The sequence below is a fragment of the Thamnophis elegans genome, chromosome 4 (genome assembly GCF_009769535.1).
Source record: "Thamnophis elegans isolate rThaEle1 chromosome 4, rThaEle1.pri, whole genome shotgun sequence".
NCBI lineage: Eukaryota > Metazoa > Chordata > Lepidosauria > Squamata > Colubridae > Thamnophis > Thamnophis elegans.
Genome location: NC_045544.1, coordinates 81,871,742 through 81,892,283, shown reverse-complemented (window position 1 = coordinate 81,892,283; position 20,542 = coordinate 81,871,742). Strand labels below are relative to the sequence as shown.

Below are 20,542 nucleotides of genomic sequence, written 5' to 3'. Positions count from 1 at the left end.
CATTAGAAGCTTAAAACACTTCTAGCAGACAGTTTGACTTAACTGCCAATCCACTCTGCCATCTTAAAGATAGTTGGCTGTTTCCCCCCATTTTTCGTCTCAAATCTTTCAACTATTGAGCAGCATCTCCTTTCCACAACAGTTGCCTCTATAATAATTTAAATAACATTGTTCATATTCCTGGATTATTAGAAAGATTTTCTCCAGTAAAGTCTGGAGATGATGATGATTGAATATGCTTTGATCCAGTGGAACTGCTGGTGGCCCGACAAAACCGCGCTCGGTCAAAATAGCGGCGACAAAACCGCATCACTAAAACCGCGATGTCATCACTGCGACATCATCAGCGCGGCAACAACAGCGCGGTGACAAAAGGCGCTTTAAAACAGCGCCTTAAATTAAGGTAAGGGTTAGGATTAGGTTTAGGGTTTTGGTTTAGGGTGAGGTTTAGGGTTAGGGTTAGGGTGCTGAGTGCTTTGGAAGGCGCGGATTTGGCCTCCGCGCTTTTGTCATCGCGCTAGGGCCGCCTTTTTCCTTAGCGCTTCGGACGGCACGGATTTGCCCTCCACGCTTATGTCGGCGCGGATAAGGGCTTCGCGGTTTTGTCGGTGAACCATCTGGATGAATCTGAGGCTTGGCCCTAGTGCCCCATTCAGCTGGCTTGTATTTCCATCTTAATGTATGAAGCTGCTGTGTAAAATTGTACAGAGTCAAACTATAAGCAATCAGGAATTTCCTCTTTTCATTTAACTCTTGTGGTAACACAGAAAGTCTGGCCACAATTACGGTTTGTGGAGGCAAGTTTATGTCACACAAGACTAAAGGAGAACATAGAGTAGTTTTCTGTAATGTGGAACAAAGAACAGGAGACAGAATTATCTAGAATAACCTCACAGCTTCCACCCATGTGCAGGCCTTAATAAATCTTTCTGTGCCTTGGCATGAGAAAAAAACAGAGGGAAAGAAATAGAGTGCTCACTTGGATTAAAAAAAAAAGGATTTCCTATCATTTGTAATTTAATATATAGGAACAATTCTGGAAGAATATATTTGCATGTTTTTAGGTTGTAAAAATCTAGGTGGTCACTAGATGGCAACAGATGGACTTCTGGATCTCTAAGTCATTTTGCTGTCACCTATGGCAGCATAGATGCCATATTTTGCAGCTTAGATGTAGTATGCCGGATAGTTTTTTTTTTTTTTTAAAAGCCAACTTTGAGAGCACTCACAGCTTAATAACACCCCCCCCCCCCCCAAGTAGTCACAAACATGTGGCAGAAGTAAAATTAACTGTTGGAGGAGAAATTTAAATTACAGCAATGGCTAAAAAAATCCTATAATTATATAATATACTATTTCTGCTCTGGAATTAGTAATCCTTGCTCATACAAATTATGAACCCAAAATAAATGACTTAGAGGAATGAAAAGTTGTTGCTGAAGATGGTAGCTTATCTCCAAACAAGGCAAATATTTGATAAACCAGGGATCACAAACTATTTTGGACATTTGAAATTTCAGGAACCCTAATAAATGCCAGATTTCATGAGGCTTATTTATTTTCAAACTGCTACTATAGTGGACAAAAATAGTCCTAAACTTCCCACTTAGTTGAGGGAAAACTTTTATTTATTTGCTTTCAGATGAAGACACACTTTTGAAATAGCTGCTTTTATTTCCTCCAAGATATTTCCTATATCCGAAGCTTAACTCTGTAGGGAAATGGGTAGAGCTCCTCAAAGCATGAGCTACCACTAGCCACGTTCTTTTCTAGTAATTTGAGAGGAATGAAGCATTTCTCAAATAACTCTAATATTACTTTATCTGTACTTTATTTTGTTGCATGCTTATTTCCATTTTTAAAAAAATTAAAATTATTGGGACTCTGATCCAATATGAAGACCTTAGAAACACTGGAGATCTTAGAAATAAACCTCAGTCTGGGCTATATATTTCAAAAAGCTGGGTTTTGCCTAAATGTAAAATAAATATCTCTTAAAATCTTTCAGTTATAAGAGAATGGTTATTAGTATGTGAATATTACAGATGGACCAAAATGGAAGTAGATTCTTATGCCTTAGATAAAGGAACCCAGAAAATGGAGGTTTACCGTACTTCATAAAGTCTGTCTCAGGCCATACTTATGAACTCAGTACTCCTTTCAGTCTATGAATTGGGCAATTGTCATATTCCTACTTGCCAGTAAATCCATTAAAGTAGAGCTTCAAAACTACAGGCTTTATTTTACCATCAAAAGAAAGTTGAAACTAGTAAACATTTTCCAGTGCTTCCCCCTCTCCTCTCCTGAATTGGTTCCATTCTCATAATTAATGTTTACGACCTTAATTAATGATAAGACTACTGTATCCCTATGGATTGTTTTTTTCCCTTTTAAATGCAATTTCTATTCTTTCTCATATGGAATATGATGGCAACCTAAGTGTAGAAATTGTGAAGTAAAACCTGGTCTAGACCAAAGATAATTGCCTTTTTCCTGGCTTATCAAAAAGTTTCAGATATACTATTCAGTACTAATTCATAGTACTTCCATATCTTAGCCATTACTCTCTCAACTATCCAATGTTAGATATTTAACATTCTTTCAGGAACTGCCAAAGATTAACACACTTTCCCACCCACATTAATACTAATCTACAACTGGCCAAGATATGAATGTGTTAGTATTTCACCTTGTAGAGGGAAAAACAACAACAACAAAGAACCTTCACAGAAAAGACTGCAACAGAAAGGAAGGATAAAAATTAGCTTAAGTTTCAGCAGCTCCACCTGGAGAGGGCCATCGGCAATTATATTTTGTGGAAATATATACTTGTACATGGACAGGCAGAAAACATTTTGGTAATCAACCCAAGTCTTAAAGTATTGAAGTAGCCCTTAGCACACATATTAACTAAACAAAAATCTAAAACTAATTCCTTTACCTCTTTTACATCAAGAAATAATGTTAAAGAAATAAAACAAGTATTTTAAAAAGTTTTTATAAAACCAACATTGCTATATCTATGTTACCTGTAAATTCTTAATTATCACCACTATATACATTATGATGCACATTATACACACATTCACTTCTAGGGGAAAAACATCCTTAAATAAGATCAGGAATCATTAAACAGTGTTTTAAAGAAAATGAACAAAAATTGTTGCTTGTCATTTCAATGGCATATTGTACCAGTTATCAGTTGCTGTGCCATACGTCTTACTTTTCAGCGTAATTTAGTAGCCGTATTTAGCATTCAGATGAGTTCTGCCGTCACCACTTTGACCTGCTCAACAGAGAAAATATATTTTAACATTTAACATATTTTTTTTTGCTATAATGCTTTTAAAATAATTTGCATTACTGTTGTTTCAATGATTTTACCTCAATGGTTTTTTTTAAATGTGTTCAATTTTTTTTTATTTTTTATATAGTTTTAACTTTAAATCCTGTAAATATTTTCTTAATGAGTAGGATAAAATGTTTTAAACATATTAGCAAATTCGTTGATTAGAAATTGATAGGTTAGAAACACAAAAGGTATATGCAGAATTTGCAGGCTATTTGCCATTTGAGAAATGGAGCTAGGAAACCTAATAAATATGTGTATGTATGTATACTTCTTACAACACTGTGATTTTATTACTGAAAAAAACAAATTACTCAGAAGTTTTGGATATTGCCCACTAAAGGACTATTCTATCTCCTACAAAGATAGGCAAGGCTGTTGCCATTATTTCAACTCTAGCTTTCAATACAGCTAGAACCAGAAGCACATGGGAAGATAATTAATACTGTCAAAGATGCTTTCGAATCTGAACAGCATCATTCCTGCAAAAACTTCACATAGTTTCGATTCTCTACCAAAATCCACTTCTGGCTATTATATTTAGAGATGGAACACTGATTTTGTCTGTACTTGCTTAGCATTTATATAACTCCATTTTGAAGGACAAATAGGAATCTATAGTATATCCCCACCCCCAGCACCATTCTGATTGTATCGTTTACCTCTGTACTTCAAATAAGTTAGGTTTTTTTATAATGTATGTATGTGTGTCTTTGAGTCTACAGTTTTCTTGCCAAGATTTCAGAATTGGTTTGCCATTGCCTGATTGGCACAAGGTTAGCCATTAAAATGGGACTAGAACACCTGTCCCTAAGTTTTCTTTGTTCATATATAAACTATATTTTGTCAGCAACTCATGTTCCACAATTACTCTGTCCTTTACCTTCAGGTGGTACCCATACACAGTAATCTGGATCATCTTCTGGATAGTTTGAGGATAATGAATGTTGAATCTGTAGGACAGAAAGTAATTTGCTTTTTGTAAACGTATTCCAGTATGTTCAACTTTCTTTGCATTGTGGGCACGCTAGTCCAGAATCACATAAATACATTTTAAAAAATGAATGGGAGGCAAAATTTAAATTTAGCACTTATTAAACAAATCAATAGAATAAATCTGTCAAATGTTAAATTTTGCTAATTATTAGTTTTGCATAATTTAAATTCTTGTTACAGAATAACACACCAACGTATAATGATTCCCATTTCTTTGCAAAGCAGTTGATCCCAAGATTTAAAATAAACAAAAACAAAGCCACCTCAAAGCACTCTGTCCTGTGTATAGAGATGTATTCAAGTCTTAAATATTTGGCAGTGGCAAAATAAAACAGAGGTAGTGGAATGTTGCTGGCAGGCTGTGCAAACAGTTGGATGGGGTGGGGGGAGAATAATAGAACACAACTTTTATATTTTCTGTTATCTACAGCAGTGTTTCTCAACCTCAAAAATTTTAAGAGGTTGGACTTCAATTCCCAGAATTCCCTAGCCAGCTGTGAGAGTTGAAGTCTACATATTTTAAATGCTGAGATTGAGAATGAGTGAGCCCAAAGCAAAAATGTAAACTGGAGTATCAAAGTCATATATCTGGCCAACCATCACATACCTAGAATTCATTTCCAATTATGATTTGTGGGCAAAGTACTGTTTTGTCAGACTGTACTCTGAGGCTTGCTTTATACTGTATGAGATGGATTTTTGTACCAAATGAAGAAAGAACTAAACAACATATAGGTTTTTTTTTTAGTTGGACTTAAATTGAGGAAAATGCTAACAATTGTTTAAATAATTGTTTCTACTGGAAGATTCCAGGAAAAGAATACAAAAATTTTCTCAAGACATTTTAAATAAGGAAATTTGCAGACAGGCCCCCAAACATTGCATTGTTATATCTGATGCTATGCTAGAGAATAGTTTTATTTTTAAGTCTATTTTTGCTTTGTGAAGGAGAAAAAAAGTGCAGTATCTCCTGACTTATGCAGTACCGGCTAACATTCAGTTAAGTACTATGGCAGATTGGTAGAGCAAGATTGACAGCAGATGGTAAAACAGCTGCACATAATTTCTCATCGTTATCTCTACTGCACTACCAAGAATGATTAGATATTTTAATCATTGCTGGTTTAATGGAAACCAAGTATTTGAATTATAATCCTTTAATGTAAACTGTTGTAATGTTTGAGAGGATAGCTACTATTCCCAAAATATCAAGAAGTATCTCCTTCTGATAAATATAAAAGTTATCCCTCCAAAAGCAATATGCAATAGGATCAGGCTGAGACAAAGAGACAATTGTGCTCTAGTTCCCTTAACAAGCAATTCTTCTTCTAATTCATAAGGGAGTCTCTCCCTTCCATTCCAAATCTCTTCCCCCAAACATGGAAAGAGTATTCAGCATCTGATATCCATAACTATAATCATGATTATCTGGATTGCACTGCCTCAGACCAAACTGGTGTGCCATCTGGGACTCACAGATCTTGCTCAAGGAGCAGTGACAACTGAGAGTTTATGAGAGCTTTTACCCAGCCTTGGATTATGCACTGGTTGTGCACTGGATTTAAGTTATACCTAGTGACTTCTAGACTGGGCTACTACCATGTGTTCTACAAGAACCTCCATTTGAAGAGCTTTCAGCAGCTGCAGCTGATGTAGAATGAGTAGTGGTTAGTGGTGTCTATTTTGTGGTACATGGAATACCACTGCTCCGTGATTTGCACTGGCTACCACTGTGCTTCCAGTTCCAATTCAAACTGCTGGGAGCCTTCTGGTTACGTTGATTGCTGTTGTTTTTTGTGATTTTCAACTACTGTGATTTTTATATTTTGTATTTTTTTTAATGCTGTAAGTTGTCCATGGTAATTTATTCAAGATAGACCACTATATAAATCTATGTAACAAACAAACAAAAAGTTTTGTCCTTCCAACTCACCTTAGGTTTACTGCTATCTTTCTGATTCTTTGGTTTTTCTGCTGGCATCTCAGATGCTAGTAAAGTAAACAGTTGGAAAAATGAAGTTTATGATAGCAGTTCTTAATTCTTTGGTTAGTTTCAAAATAAACAAATCCTTTCTTTAAGAACAACACATAGGGAGTTGTGAAAATAAAGCACTGTGTCTCATCTGACAAAACAGTGCAGATATCTCAGAAATGTTTATATCAGTAGGACTGTCATACTTCCTTTGTAATATATCTAAGGTGAAGTATTATTAACATTTCTAATTTCTAATATTTTGTCTGAAATATATTTTCCTTAGTTTCTTCTTTCTTAAATTTATTTTGTTTCAATTACTGTTATACAAGTATTTTTAAAAATTGAATTATCACTGATAATTATTTTTCTGTTACGTTCCATCAATTTACTTTAAAAAAAAAAAAAAAAAGATAAAAGTAGTTCTTCACCTGTTTGTGTATTCCACTCCTACTGGAAATAATCCAACACTAAAGCACCATTTACGATTGTTTTTTCTCTTCATTCTTCTGAAAAGTCTCGAGTTTCTAAATTAATTCTTTTACAAGAACTGAGCTTTTATAGAGATAAGCTGAGCATTCAAAGTCCAAGATCTCTCTGGATTTGCAGGGGGAATAAAAAAGTTTCAGCAAGGCTCAGCATGACTGGTTTGAGGCTCCCGAATTTTTCTCACAGCCCCTCAGGTGACAGGTTCGAGTGGCTGAGATTGATATGCATCAGAGATCTGGAGAGGTTGAAAGTTCAGCCTGGGCCCAGTGGCTGGAAGCTATCCACTTTATTTTCATTCTAAATTTTGCAGTGCAATATTGAATGCAAAATATTGTTTAAAACACTTTCCTTCATTTTGAACTAGAAAAAAAGTGGCCTTCCTAAGAGCCAAGAACTATTTTCATCACAGGTTGTGAAATATAATCTGTTTAAGTATTAATGAAATTGACATTTTCTCCTAGCATTCATAACCCACAGATTATTCAGAAACAAAGAGCTGGATAAAACAGCTTACCTTCTAGTTTTACCTGCAATTCATTCACTGGGGAATTATGAGCTAATGAGCTTGTATGCTTGCTTGAAGACTCAGACTGAGACTTAAGTCCTATAAAAACACAAGTGGACCCCAGAAATTTAATTAATTAGGAATAGAAATAGTAACTTCTACACTTTTTCATTCTTTAAAAATAGAGTTTTATCAAACTAGAGCAGTTTTTCCATTACACACAGCAATGATATTGCAAAATAAAGCAAGAGATAAGAGCAATTCATTAATATCCAGACAAATAAAAACAGGAAGCCTTAAAATATGAAAAAGAAATCAGATTGTATAAAGATAAAATATGATTTTTTTAAAAAAATAATGGGAATATCAAATAAGAATGAACATTGCCTTATTGTGTATGTGTGCACAATATATGTACTGCATGTTTTGATTATGATGAAGTAACCACCATGTTGCTTCTTCTGATATCCCCTCTCTCTGGATACTGCCAAACAAAGTGCATAAAAAAGCTAATGCATAACTCAGGCTGTTGCAGACACTGCATCCTAGACTGTCTGGTCAAAGCTGGTAAAAAAGATACTTTGCAACTGAGACCAACTCATGATATCAGTTCTTTCCTTTCAAGCTCCAAAAATTGTGTGGCCTCAAATAATGTAGATACAATAGTCCTCTTATACCAATCTGCCTGGTTATTAATTGGAACATTGTTCCTGGTTCTGTATGAGAAAATTAATCATTAAACTTCCTCAAGAGCAAGGATGGTTTCTTTTTAATTGCCCTGTAACAGAAAGCTTGCCTAAGACCAGTGCTACAATCTTTTTGGTGATAGGTTAAACTTCTAATTTTGCAGGCCTTTTCTTGATTTTTTATATTAGTTGTTTTTACTACTGACTGTTTTAAGATTTCCCCTATACCACTATTGGGTAATGCTTTTGTATTACATTTATAATCATGCTATTTTGTAACCACATTGGGTTGATGATACAGAATATAAAGTTTAAAATTAAAAATTTAAAAATATTCTGGGCAATATGAAAATTATGCACATTGCACATAGCCCACTGCATTGTAGTGGTCAATAAGGATTCCGAATCCTTCTCTCTCAGTTTAGCTCATTTAACACCTTACCAATCTTTGGAGCTTATGGAGCCAAGCACCTTCTGAATATTGAGAAACAATGGACTTTGCTGAAAAGGGGCTTAGATAATGGAAATGTTGGCTAATGCATATGGAAGATGGCAGCCCGGTGAGATGTGCCCCTATTGCCCCAATGGGGCCAGGCAGGCTCACTTCACAATGTAGTCGCTCTCAACAATAGTTTCAGTGCTGCCACCTGTGCAATGGGTGTCACTAACTTTGTCTTTATACCTCCCTCCGACTGTTTCCACAGAAGAGGGAAGTAGATGGACCTCATGTGTTTTGGTGCTCAACCTCTCCCTCCCATTTGCCTGGACATCCTTTCTACTCTATTAGTACATTAAACTGAACATTTACTGTGTTAAGTAAATACAATTGCTAGTAAAATGACTAAATCTTCACATTCACTTTAATAAGTTCCAACTAATTAAAATATGTGCAAGTTGAATGAAAATTAAAAAAAAAACACAGTACAATTAATCATCATTAAGGAATTCCATACTTTGGTTGCTGGGTGAATAAGAACTGGAGAGGGGATTCCCTTCTTTAATCATTTCCATCTTTGTGTTCTGTGAGCTTTGATTTACACTGCTGTTCACATCATCTTCCTCCTCCTCCTCTTCTTCTTCCTCTTCTTCTGGCCTCTCATCTTTCATCTTTAACAGGTTTACCGGTATATCTGGACGTTTCATGGGCAGCTTCTATATTGTAAACAGAAATTACAGTAAAGATTGTTTTTCACTGACATTGAAAAATAAGGAAAATTGGAAAAGGTACTTTAAAAGCTGATCTTATACATATGTCTAGGAATAAGAAGTTAATGATCTAATGTTTATTTCAGAAAATATATAGTTCCTATGATAAACACGTGAGATACAAATTCTGAAATCCTATGGCAGCTTTTCCTAATACTGTGTACTTGGAAAAGTTCTACAATGTAAAATTAAAACCCACTGCCTTTTATTCTTCTCACTTACTTACTTACCCCTACGGTCCCTGTTTTTAGTCTGAATTTGCTTCCGCCTTTCATGGCACCAAATAGGGGTAATGTTAGCTTTTTGGGCTTATTTTGAGATTCCAGATCTTGATTCTGAAACCTAAAATGAAATATATCAAAAAAATTAACATCAGATATTGAAGAACAAATTTACTCATATAGATAACCTACAAACAGTCTACACAACTCTACTTGGGCTGGTTTCATGCAGTACAGATTTATATGACTGATGGGAACCCGATGCAGGCAATCAAGACCAGTTCACACAACAGTGCATTTCTTATCTCAAGCATGAACTTGTGTCTCTTGCAATTGCTCAGGGGTTATTACACATTACAGTGGTGCTCACACCATCTACAATTAATTCAAACCATAATTTAAATTGAAGTCAGAATATTTTAAGTTCGAATATAACCTGTATTCCATTACAATTGCACTTAATAGTTAAAGTACAGTATATTATATACTTCACTTTACTTTATTTTACTGATTAACCCTCGGGCCATATCAAAGATTTATATATTTATTTAAAATAAAAGGATAAGTCAAAGTGATTAATGCTGTGCAATCAAACTCACTGGGACTTCAGTTGTGGCATGGATGCAGGGGTAACTATCTTAATTAATCCTTTCAATCGCTGCTGTTCCTTCCTCAGTTCAAAGGTTCTCAAATGAAGTTTTTTACGTGTCACACTGTCTACGGAACACCCTGACTTGATTTCTGTCATAAATTCATCCAGTGAATCCTGAGTTGCTGAATGGGACTGTGCTATGGGAAATTATATATTAAAACACGTACGTGAAATATAGATTCAAATATAGTTGTAAATACATAAATAATACAGAGAATATCTGCAAAAAGTATACAGTGTTTCAATGCATCTTGGTATCCAATTATTCTTATAACAGTTTTAGTGGCAATATTCTCCCTTCTCCTTCCCATTTAAAGATTAAAACAATATTGATTAATTTAATGAAATTACTATTTTTTAAACAAAGGAAATTCTAAAACCAACCTGTCCTGTGTAAAAGCAAACGTTTTATGCTTTGTAAAGTCACAGTTTCATGTTAAACTTTAAATCTAATGCAAGTAAGCATCTTAGTTTGTACTTGCTAAGATAATGGCTAGATATTTCTCCATTTTAATTCACACAAAATCAAGTCATATTTGATTCCCAGGAATTGATTTCTCAATCTCACTGTCATTATTGTATCTTCTTTCAAAAGAAATATACTGTAATTCTATTTCTAATACCCTGTTTCCCTGAAAATAAGACCTACCCAGATAATAAGCCCAATTGGGCTTTTGAGTTCATGTGCTAAATAAGCCCTCCCCTGAAAATAAGACCTCCCCAAAATATTGCAACACAGTAGCAGCCATGAGGTGATCACACTCGCTGCCTCCTGCAACTCAAAAATAATAAGATCTCCCCGAAAATAATGCCAAATGCTTATTTTGGGGAATCAAAAGAAAATAAGACCCTGTCTTATTTTCAGGGAAACACGGTATGGATTTTAAAATATAATTTGAATCTGTAAAATATGAATACATAGTTATATATAAAAGCAAACAATGTTACCTTCAATAATGTTGATATATTTTGAACTGCATTGTCCCCTATATACTATCCTACTTAAATTTTTAGAAAAGTGTTATAAAAATCTAAGAATTCGCACACCAGTAAGAGAACCTTCCTCTCAGAAAGTAAGAGAATATTTGGCCTGATTCAGGGATTGTAATTTCCTTTGAAAACAAGATTATTCCAAATATTCAATGCCCATACTATCTACAGGCTGTGGAAGTTTGGATGAGGACAAACAGCCTTCAGGTCAATCCAAGTAACAGTGAAAGAATGTAGATGTGGAGACTATTTAGTCAGGGAAATCTATCATCATTAGTTTTGCTAATTTGTGCTAATTCAGACAGAAGCAGTGGGAAATTTGTGAACTGTCTTAAACTCCAGTTGCTGTTGAAAGAATAGATGGCAGCTATGGCTAAGGCAGCCTTTACACAAATTCACTTTATGCTACAACTGTACCTCTTCTGGATCAGAGGATCCTTTTATAATTACTCATGCTATAGTTACCCCTATTGACTGGACTATTCTGGGGTTGCCTTTGAAGACTGCATGGCAGGGCGAGTATGCGTTGTATTTCCTCTTCCTTCTTATACATATTTCAGTCAATTAAAAAGGTGTCAGCCTGAGTCACAAATGTTATCTGATATTTTAACCTTAAAAAGTGCCTCAGCCTTTTTGCTTAGATGATGGATCCTAGATAATGATCAGCTTCCTTATTCTCTACGATCTAGCTCTATTTATCTCCATTAATGAAACAATCTCACCATGTGAGATCCATGAAGCACGCTTTGTCGAAACACTTGACACATGCAACATATGTCTCCCTTTATCTTGTGAGCCTTTAGAAAGGTCCCAGAGATTAAAAAAAATGACATTATGAAATCAATCATCTTTTTTATCTGGTTAATTATCTTTTTCTCTGGTCACTGCTGAGTCAGTTAAGTCCACAAAAATAAACTTATACTATTAAAAGCTGGTGGCAATAAAAAAATATTTCAATGTTTGTATGTTAATTAATCATATTCTACAATTTGACCCTGCCTGATGCATAAATATATTATTGAAGGAATGATTTCAAAACAATTTTATTTTTATTTATTTAGAAAGTTATTTGCTGCCCATCTTGTTTCAAACTGACTCTAGGCAGCTTACAATGTAGAAGTAATACTTTTAATGATCCATTTGTGTAAGACAGCCTGCAATCATATATACAATGATATGTTCCTATGAGATTTTCCCAATTTTAATGGAAACTTATAGCCTTACTTGTCCTTGAAGATTTTAGCTTCTCTGCTATCTCAGAGAGCTCTCTTTCACCTGCATGTAGTTTTGCAACCTATAAATAGATAAGATACTCATGGTAAGTCAGACGTCAGTACTGATTTGTTTTATCTTTCTTTTCAAAACTTAATTTGCTCTTACCAATGAATCATATGTTTCTGGCTTTTCATCTATCTTTCCAGCTTTCTTCATTCTGTTGAGTCGTTTCTGTTCAATAACTCCTGTCCGATCAAGGAATATGTCATCATCACTATCGTAGAAGTCTTCTTCTTCCCAATTCTTTGCTTTTCTTTTCCGGGACACTAAGGGAAAAGTGTTTATATTTTTATTTACTTATCAAATTTCTATATTGCCTATCTCACCTGCATGACTCTGGATTGTTTACAAATAACCCACAGATAAATTTGCAAATAAAATACTGACAATAGAAATAAAATACAAGCAAAGGGAGGCCAATAATCCACAAATATGATTTCACACATTTTTTTAAAAACGTGTCTCATATAATATCACATATTTGTGATGAAAATAATAAATATAAGCAGTATATTATGAGGATTGAACGGCTGTAATGTTGTAACATGCCAAAAGATGGCAGTACAGATATACTTGAAGCTCTAACATAGTGATTCCTGAACTTTTTGTCATCACACCTTTTAGTGTAAACTTAATGTACATACCTCCCCTAAATATCCAAGCAAAATGTATAGAAATGAACTATGAAAACAATACAATAAAACTTTGGAGTTAGGAAGATTGTAACAATGTACAACTAAAAAGTTCTTCACACCTTCCCTGAACTCTGTCTATAAATTATCAAGGGACCTACACCTCAGTTTGGGAAGCAACGTTCCAACATGTTGTTGGCAATCTGTTCTCCCACTTCAGTGGGCTGTAAGTTGGTATGAGAAAAGGCTGTATTGCTATTGTTTGTGAAATGGAAGCTTGCAGTCAGTACTTGCCACTATGCATTGATTACTTTCTGGCTGCAGAAGGAATCCTTCCAACTGAAATTCACTACAGAACATATGTTTATGGCTAAGATTGTGTTAATAATATGAGTCACCAAGAGGAAAACACCTGTCAGGACCTGGCTGAAGAAACAAAGCTTTAAGAAGCTTGTCCTTTGCCGGCAAATGTGGTTAATATATGAAGAAGTAAAATATTTACAGGTAATATTCAAGGATTATTTTCCTTTATTACAATATACATATTTAAACTGCAGTTATTTATGCAGAAGGCTTATTTTTCGATCAACCCTTGTTTAGAGCTCCTTATCAAATGGTGAGGTAAAAAAACCTTTTAAAGAGTAACTACATTCAGACTGATGATTTTATGTCTGCGAGAAAACAATAAAGCTCAAAGAACACCAAGGACTCCACATTAAACTACATTTAGCCAAAGCACAAGTACAATAGGCATACATTTACAAAAGTTCTTGATAACAATATTGCTTCATTAAGATTTCTGCTGAGAAAAAAATCTGGCCACATAACTTACCTGCCTCTTGTCGCAACACACCCCTAGCATCCAATATTCTGCAGGCTTCCAATGCACACTGGATCATTGCTTCTTTTTTCTTCCCTGAATGAATAGCTTCTGCTACGAGCTGTTTCCCTGAGGCATCATCTATAGGCAGCCTACCCAAATTAATGGGGTGAAATTATAAAGCAAAATCAACAGTTCAGTCAATTCCTCTGATTTGTTTTTTTAAATCAAACATTTTAAAATTGGCTTAAGCAAAGTGTTTTCCTGTTATTTTAAAGGCAAGGTGTTTAGTTATTTCAAATTAGTTTTCCATTCCAGGTATAATAGTAAAAAATCACAATGTCATAGATGTAATAGACAAATGAGGAAGAAAAAAAGACAACGCCTCCCAACAACTAACCAACACCAGCCAGAAAACAAACAGACAAACAAAATAAATGATTAACCCCCATACCTGCAAAATAAATAAATAAATCCATTTTAGATATCAATCCATATCTGGAAATAAGTGACATAAAATATTTTGCAGCCTGTCTAATTGAATGAATATACACAAAATTGTTGCATAACATACATACATACTTCACCCTACAAAGCCAGGTGCCTGTTCCGTGAGAATCAAATTCATATTCCAATTCTTCACCTAGATAAAGAGGGAAAGGGGAATCAAATTATTGGTTTTAAAGGATAGCTTTTTAATATTTATATTGATCAATATTTTATTACTGTTGTAAACTTGTTAATTTAATTACATGGATTAAACCAAATTGGAACTTCCAAATTGACTGATCCAAATCATTTGAAGTCTTTTAATAGTTAGCTGCTTGTTAGATGTTACTAGCTCTGCATACAATTTCATCTGAAATTAATTGCTATGTTTAATTTGGATTCATTTATCAATTACTACATCCAACACTATATGTGTGTCAAGTAGTGCTGGATGTGACATTATTTGGCAAATGACCCAAAACATGATCTACCATAAGTAGCAATGATATATTTTTAGTAAGTAGAATGCAGCTTTGGGGAGCTCCATGTGCTTTCACAAAAGTGTTCCTTGTTTCAATCTTGCTCTTAGATGTTAGTGTATCTTCATACAACTTGTTAGTCAATCAGCTGCATCATTTCTTGAAAACCACAAACTTGGTTACTATTAAATGTCCTAACAACAATCTAATTAGAAAACTGCAATATATTTCATAATTACTTCTAAAAAGAAGTTAATAATAGCAAGAACACATAGGTGTGACCAAGCTATTGTTTAACTCCATTGTTAAACACTGGAAACAATCTATTTGTCAGGTTAGTTTAAAAAACAAGACAATTTATAAGTATAATCTTTATTGTCATTGTACTTAAATACAACGAAATTGGTTGTATTTGGGGATTAAAAACTCAGAAGCCTTGTTTGCCTTCAAGTGGGAGGAGGGAAGGCTTCCAACAGAGGCTGGATAGTGAGTTGTATGAAATGCTTTAGCAGATCTTGCACTAAGCAATAGGGCTGGATCACATGACGATTCTACTAACCTGGAGATTCAACTATGATACTGGTTTTGTAGTTATTGTGTTCAATGGCCTAAAATGATACTTAAATATACTGCAAATTAAATAGGCAAACTCAAAATGGCAAAAATAAGTCATTCTTTTGAACACTAGAAAGAAACAAATGCACTGGATATTTTTGGCTAGCACCTTGTCAACTATCCCATTTGTAACATTCAACGACAACAACAAAAAACCTCTGGCTCTTTAGGATGACCAAGAGTAGCTTATTGAAAGATTCATCTAGACAAAGCAGAAGCAAAGTCAGTTCTGGGATTTTCCCGCTATGGAGTTGAGTCAAATTTGACACACCTTCTCTATCAAAAAACCCTTGCAATGCCTTTTTGGGATCTTTCAAATAAAAGGCTTCTTGATCCTCTTGGAACTCAACAGCAATTGGATTTTCTTCACCCTCTTCTTCCTCTGCATCTTCCCCTGAAAAATAAATTCAGGTAGAATTAGGCATCAGAGATGACTCACAATGTAATAAGAACATTAAACTTTAACCTAACCTAGCATGGCTAGCATTCTATTCTCAGGGTTCCCAGTCAGATATTTATGAGAAATCAAAGATGAGACATGTTCTACTAGATCTCTTCATGCTCTTCAGAAATTTTTAGAAACATGTTGCTTTCAATACAGAAGAAATTATAGCCATGATTAGTAACTACTGCAAACTTTCATTTCATACATTTATCTAGTCCCATGTTGATATCAGTCATATTCTCCAGAACAAATTCCAATGTTAAATATGTGTGTTGTAAAGTAGTAATTTTATTCCCATCATATAGCTTCATTTAGGGATGTTGTGTTCGAGGAAAGAAAGGTGGAGAAAACCTTTTTCCAGGTTAACTTTCTTTGACCATGTGTAATTCATATTACTTGATATTTTTCATGGGCTGAATGTTGTAACGTATTAGTCATAGAAAATTTAACTGGCTGCTCTTTTCAGCATCTAAAAGGTTTTCATTCTAAAAAGTTTTCATCCTAAAAGCTTTTCTTCTTAAGATGTTGATCAGTAATATTTTTGCACAATATTATGCCGAGACTGCATTATAATATTGACAGTTTTGTTATAGATTCACTTTCTTAATAATTCTTTACATAGAACCTGATTTATTATGCAGTGTTTTTTCCCAACTATGGAAAAATAATATTTTCATCCAGCTGCTTGCATAAGCCTGGAACATTTTGTTACATGTCATCAGCTGTAGGGATTTTTGCTTTAATGTGTGAAAGCAACAGCATTCACAGAACCATATTTGCCACTTTATTGTCCAACTTTAATTCTTTTAATTTGGAGAGATTGCCTTCTCTTCTCCTTGCTGTAGCCATCTAAATTATTTATTGCTATTTATGCATTTCACCACTCACTTAAAATATAACTCACTTACATAATTAAAAAGTATTAATTCTATTACAAGGGTTTGAATGATCACACTGTTGAAATTTCTCCACAGTGAGATCATCTTTTATTCCTTTAGTTAATTAATGAGGCGTTTATAAAGAACCTTTTTCTCTTAGCACATTACTGGTTACTTTGTTTATGAGTACCTGGGCTCCTACAGCACTTTTTAATACTGTAAAACCTCTCCAGAAGAACATAGAAAAACAGTATTTTTATTATGAGTTTAAAAAAACAACACTTTTCACTCTTATACTGGCTTTAATGGACAGGCACTAGATCAGTTTTAAATTCCCAAAAATTTTGCCATTACAAATTGAATGATCCATCACTATGGGGCTCTAGAGAAGAGAATTTATTTCAAGGATAAATGACTCAAGTATTTGACACAGTAAAGTTTTAGAAAAACATTTCAAAAAAATTCAGTCAAATAAAATTTTAAATATTTAAACATAATGAATTTATCAAAGTAAATCTATTTTAGGAAAAATACATCTCTTTAGGGTAGATTTTTGTTACAATAATAATTTATATTTGGGAGATAAGATGGTATGATCTTGCTTATATATACATCAAGCCTGAATATGAGTAACTAAGCAAATATATCTGTCTCAATAGATAATTTTCTTTTTGCATGGTTTCTACAACTGATCCAGTAAAATCCATTACAAGTCTTGATAAAGAAACTTGTTACTTAGTTGGCTGCATATAATCTAGGCTATGCTCAGTTTACATCTGATATGATTTTGATACTTTTTAATGTTAAATAGATATAATTTTAACTAAAAAAAACAGTTTTTGCTTCAGAGGATGATTTAGAATATTGTGAAATAAGCGGATTGTGGATTCTCTGAATCCACTTGCACTTGCTCATACATGCCTGGATCTATTTCCCTAAAACTAAATATAATGCATGTATATAGACATTTTCTCTTAGCACATTACTGATTAACACAGGGTATATTATATTATTTCAATCACAACATTTCATATGAAGAATTTGTAAAAAAAAACTTTAAGTAGAAAATGGCTGAGGGAAGTGGTAAATAGGGCTCAAGTCAGAAGCAAATTGCATCTGCAAACTGACATAGTAAATCAATGCAAAATAAGCTCCATGAAAACATATCATTGAAGATTCTGGCAACAAAATATTATAATCTTACCTATTCCCCAGGAACAGCTTAGATCACTCCGACTAGTTTCACTTTCTTTATTTCAATTTCCTTTTGTTCCTCATCAGAATCATCACCCAGCATAGTTTTTTCTAACTTGGCCTTTTGCTGCTTACGCAGTTCTTTCAGTTGTGTTACAGTCAGTTCTGATTCTGGCTCTTGATCCTCCTCTGGACCCTGGGATTAAAGTTATAAACTTAAAAACTATATGCCAAGAAATTAAGTCCTATTAAATTAATTGTGTATTACTTTCAGTGATTATATAAAAATCTGGACAGGATAACACCAGAAAAATCAGCATCTTATTTATTCTAATCACATTCATGCTAAAGCTACCAGACATTTTCTTAAGGCAATGAAGACAAATATGGTTGCAATACTGGAAAAAGTCTGATGCAAGTTGCAAATGAGAATAATGAAAACTATCAAAGAGCTTGTAATATGCAAATATTCAATCAGCATATTTACTTTAACATTAAAAATATAATCTTTCCATATTTTATCTTCTTTTTGACATTGTTCACATGACAATTTTGTATTGTCTAAACTGTATATTTATGTATAATAGCACAAGACTCAGATCTCCCCCCCCAAATAAAAATAAGTGAAATATAAAATAATTGAAAATAAAGTAATAAATTAAAAAGAAAACAAAAACTCAAAGGGCCACTAGGTTTTTTTCTGCCATCAGTTTTCCATGTTTCTATTTTCTTTAAAAAACATGCAATGATGAAAAAAAAAACTATTTAGCCCTTTCTCATGTTCAATACAAATCTTCAAGGAAAATAGGCACTCTTTAAAATATAAAATCTATTGTAATATGCTGTAACCTCTGCACCTCTATAACTGTCTGGTTTGGTTCTGCACCCAACAAGACAGATACAGACTTCAAAGGATAATTAGAAACTGCAGAAAAAAAACAATTACTACCAACCTGCCTTCCATTGAGGACCTGTACATTGCACGAGTCTAAAAGAGGGCCATGAAAATATTTACAGACTCCTCGCATCCTGGACATAAATTGTATCAACTCCTACCCTCAAAACGATGCTGCACAGCACTGCATACCAAGACACCTAGACACAAGAACAGTTTCCCCCCGAATGCCATCACTCTGTTAAACAAATAATTCCTCAGCACTGTCAAACTATTCACTACGGCTGCATTACTATTACTATTAGACTTCTCATCGTTCTATCACCCATTTCCTCCCACTTATGACTGCATGACTGTAACTCTGTTGCTCGTATCCTTACGATTGATATTGTTTCCTGATTGCTTATTTGTACCCTATCACTATCATTAAGTGTTGTGCCTTATGATTCTTGACAAATGTGTGTCCAATCACATTTGGCCATAAAGAATTCTATTCTATTCTAATGTACTGAATATACTGTACTATACTGCGTTGTATATAATATACTCTACTGTATGTACAACAGCTGACAACACATACAAACACTTTCGTATTCTTATTTTGCTGTGAAATATAGTTCTTCCTATTGTCTCAAATACTGTAAAAAGTCAGTCTGGTATAAACGGTGAAGGCACCAGTCTAGAAAGCAGGAGACTCTGAATTCTTGTCCTCCCCTAAGTACAAAGCCAACTGGGTGATTTGGGCCAGTCATTCTCTCTCAGTCCTAGCAAGCAGGCATTGGCAAACCAAAATATTTTGCCAAGAAAACTGCAGGAGCTTGTCCAGGGAGTTGCAAAGTCAATACTGACCTGAAGGCACCAAAACAAACAAAAGCCAAAACCATGACATTTAAAATAATGTACAACATAACACATGGAAACCTGCTTCTGAACTGTCTCTAAAAAGAACTAAAAAGACTAGTTTACAGGGATAAACTTAAGAGACAGCTATCAAATCCTGGGCAACATTTCCACGGGATACATCCCCCCTTTAATAAGGAACAATATTTGAGTCACCTGCTACTGTTGCCCAGACGTTTTGCGGATGCTGCGCTTAACTCACCTGCAAGATGAAGAGGCGGCTGCTGCCTCCGAAACGCAAGACATGACCCACCCGGACGCGACAGTAGGTGCGGGGAGGGACCCTCGCTTTGTTGAGGAAGGTGCCGTGGGCGCTGTCCAGATCGTAGATATACAGGCCGGGTTCGGGACTCTCCGACGCCAGGGGTTCTTTTTCCCCTTCCGCGGAGCTCCGTGGCGGCCGGCACTGAAGCACGGCGTGATGCCGCGACACGCACGGATGAACCAAGGAGAGGTCGCAGCCCGGCGCGCGGCCTACCAGGAGCCGGCTCCGACCGACTAGGCTAACGCGGTCAAGCACCGTGCCGCCTTTTACCGTCTCCAGGCTGTAGCCGGAGGAATCCTCTTCGGAGGGGCAACCTCCCCACGGCGGCTCCTGATAGTCGGGAAGGACAGGGGGACAAGGGCCCACCTCAGGGCCGCGGGGGCGCTTAGGAGCCTCCCCCTCAGCTGCCTTTCCTCGGGCGAGGGAAAGAGGCAACGGCGGGGGCAAATTCGGCTTCTTAAAATCCTCCGACGGAATACTCTCTTCTGTGGGAGCCGCCATCTTAGCAGGTCTGCTTCTCTAACGGGTCCCCCCAGGAAACTGCTTCCCCGGTGCTTCAGTTCCGGGAAAAGCGGCCCTTCTTTGAAGG

General features: G+C 35.2%; 1 protein-coding gene across 1 annotated transcript; it reads right to left on the bottom strand.

Annotated features, from left to right (window-relative positions):
- Positions 1 to 1,210: 1,210 nt before the first annotated feature.
- On the bottom strand, positions 1,211 to 20,538 carry SLC4A1AP (solute carrier family 4 member 1 adaptor protein). The gene is given in 15 exon segments (XM_032215138.1): positions 1,211 to 3,286; positions 4,233 to 4,302; positions 6,279 to 6,334; positions 7,321 to 7,410; positions 8,951 to 9,149; positions 9,434 to 9,545; positions 10,024 to 10,213; positions 12,291 to 12,360; positions 12,447 to 12,607; positions 13,806 to 13,945; positions 14,376 to 14,436; positions 15,648 to 15,770; positions 17,904 to 17,954; positions 17,957 to 18,089; positions 19,891 to 20,538. Coding segments are annotated over 15 exon segments (2,070 nt in total). The 5' UTR covers positions 20,455 to 20,538; the 3' UTR covers positions 1,211 to 3,236.
- Positions 20,539 to 20,542: the final 4 nt, after the last annotated feature.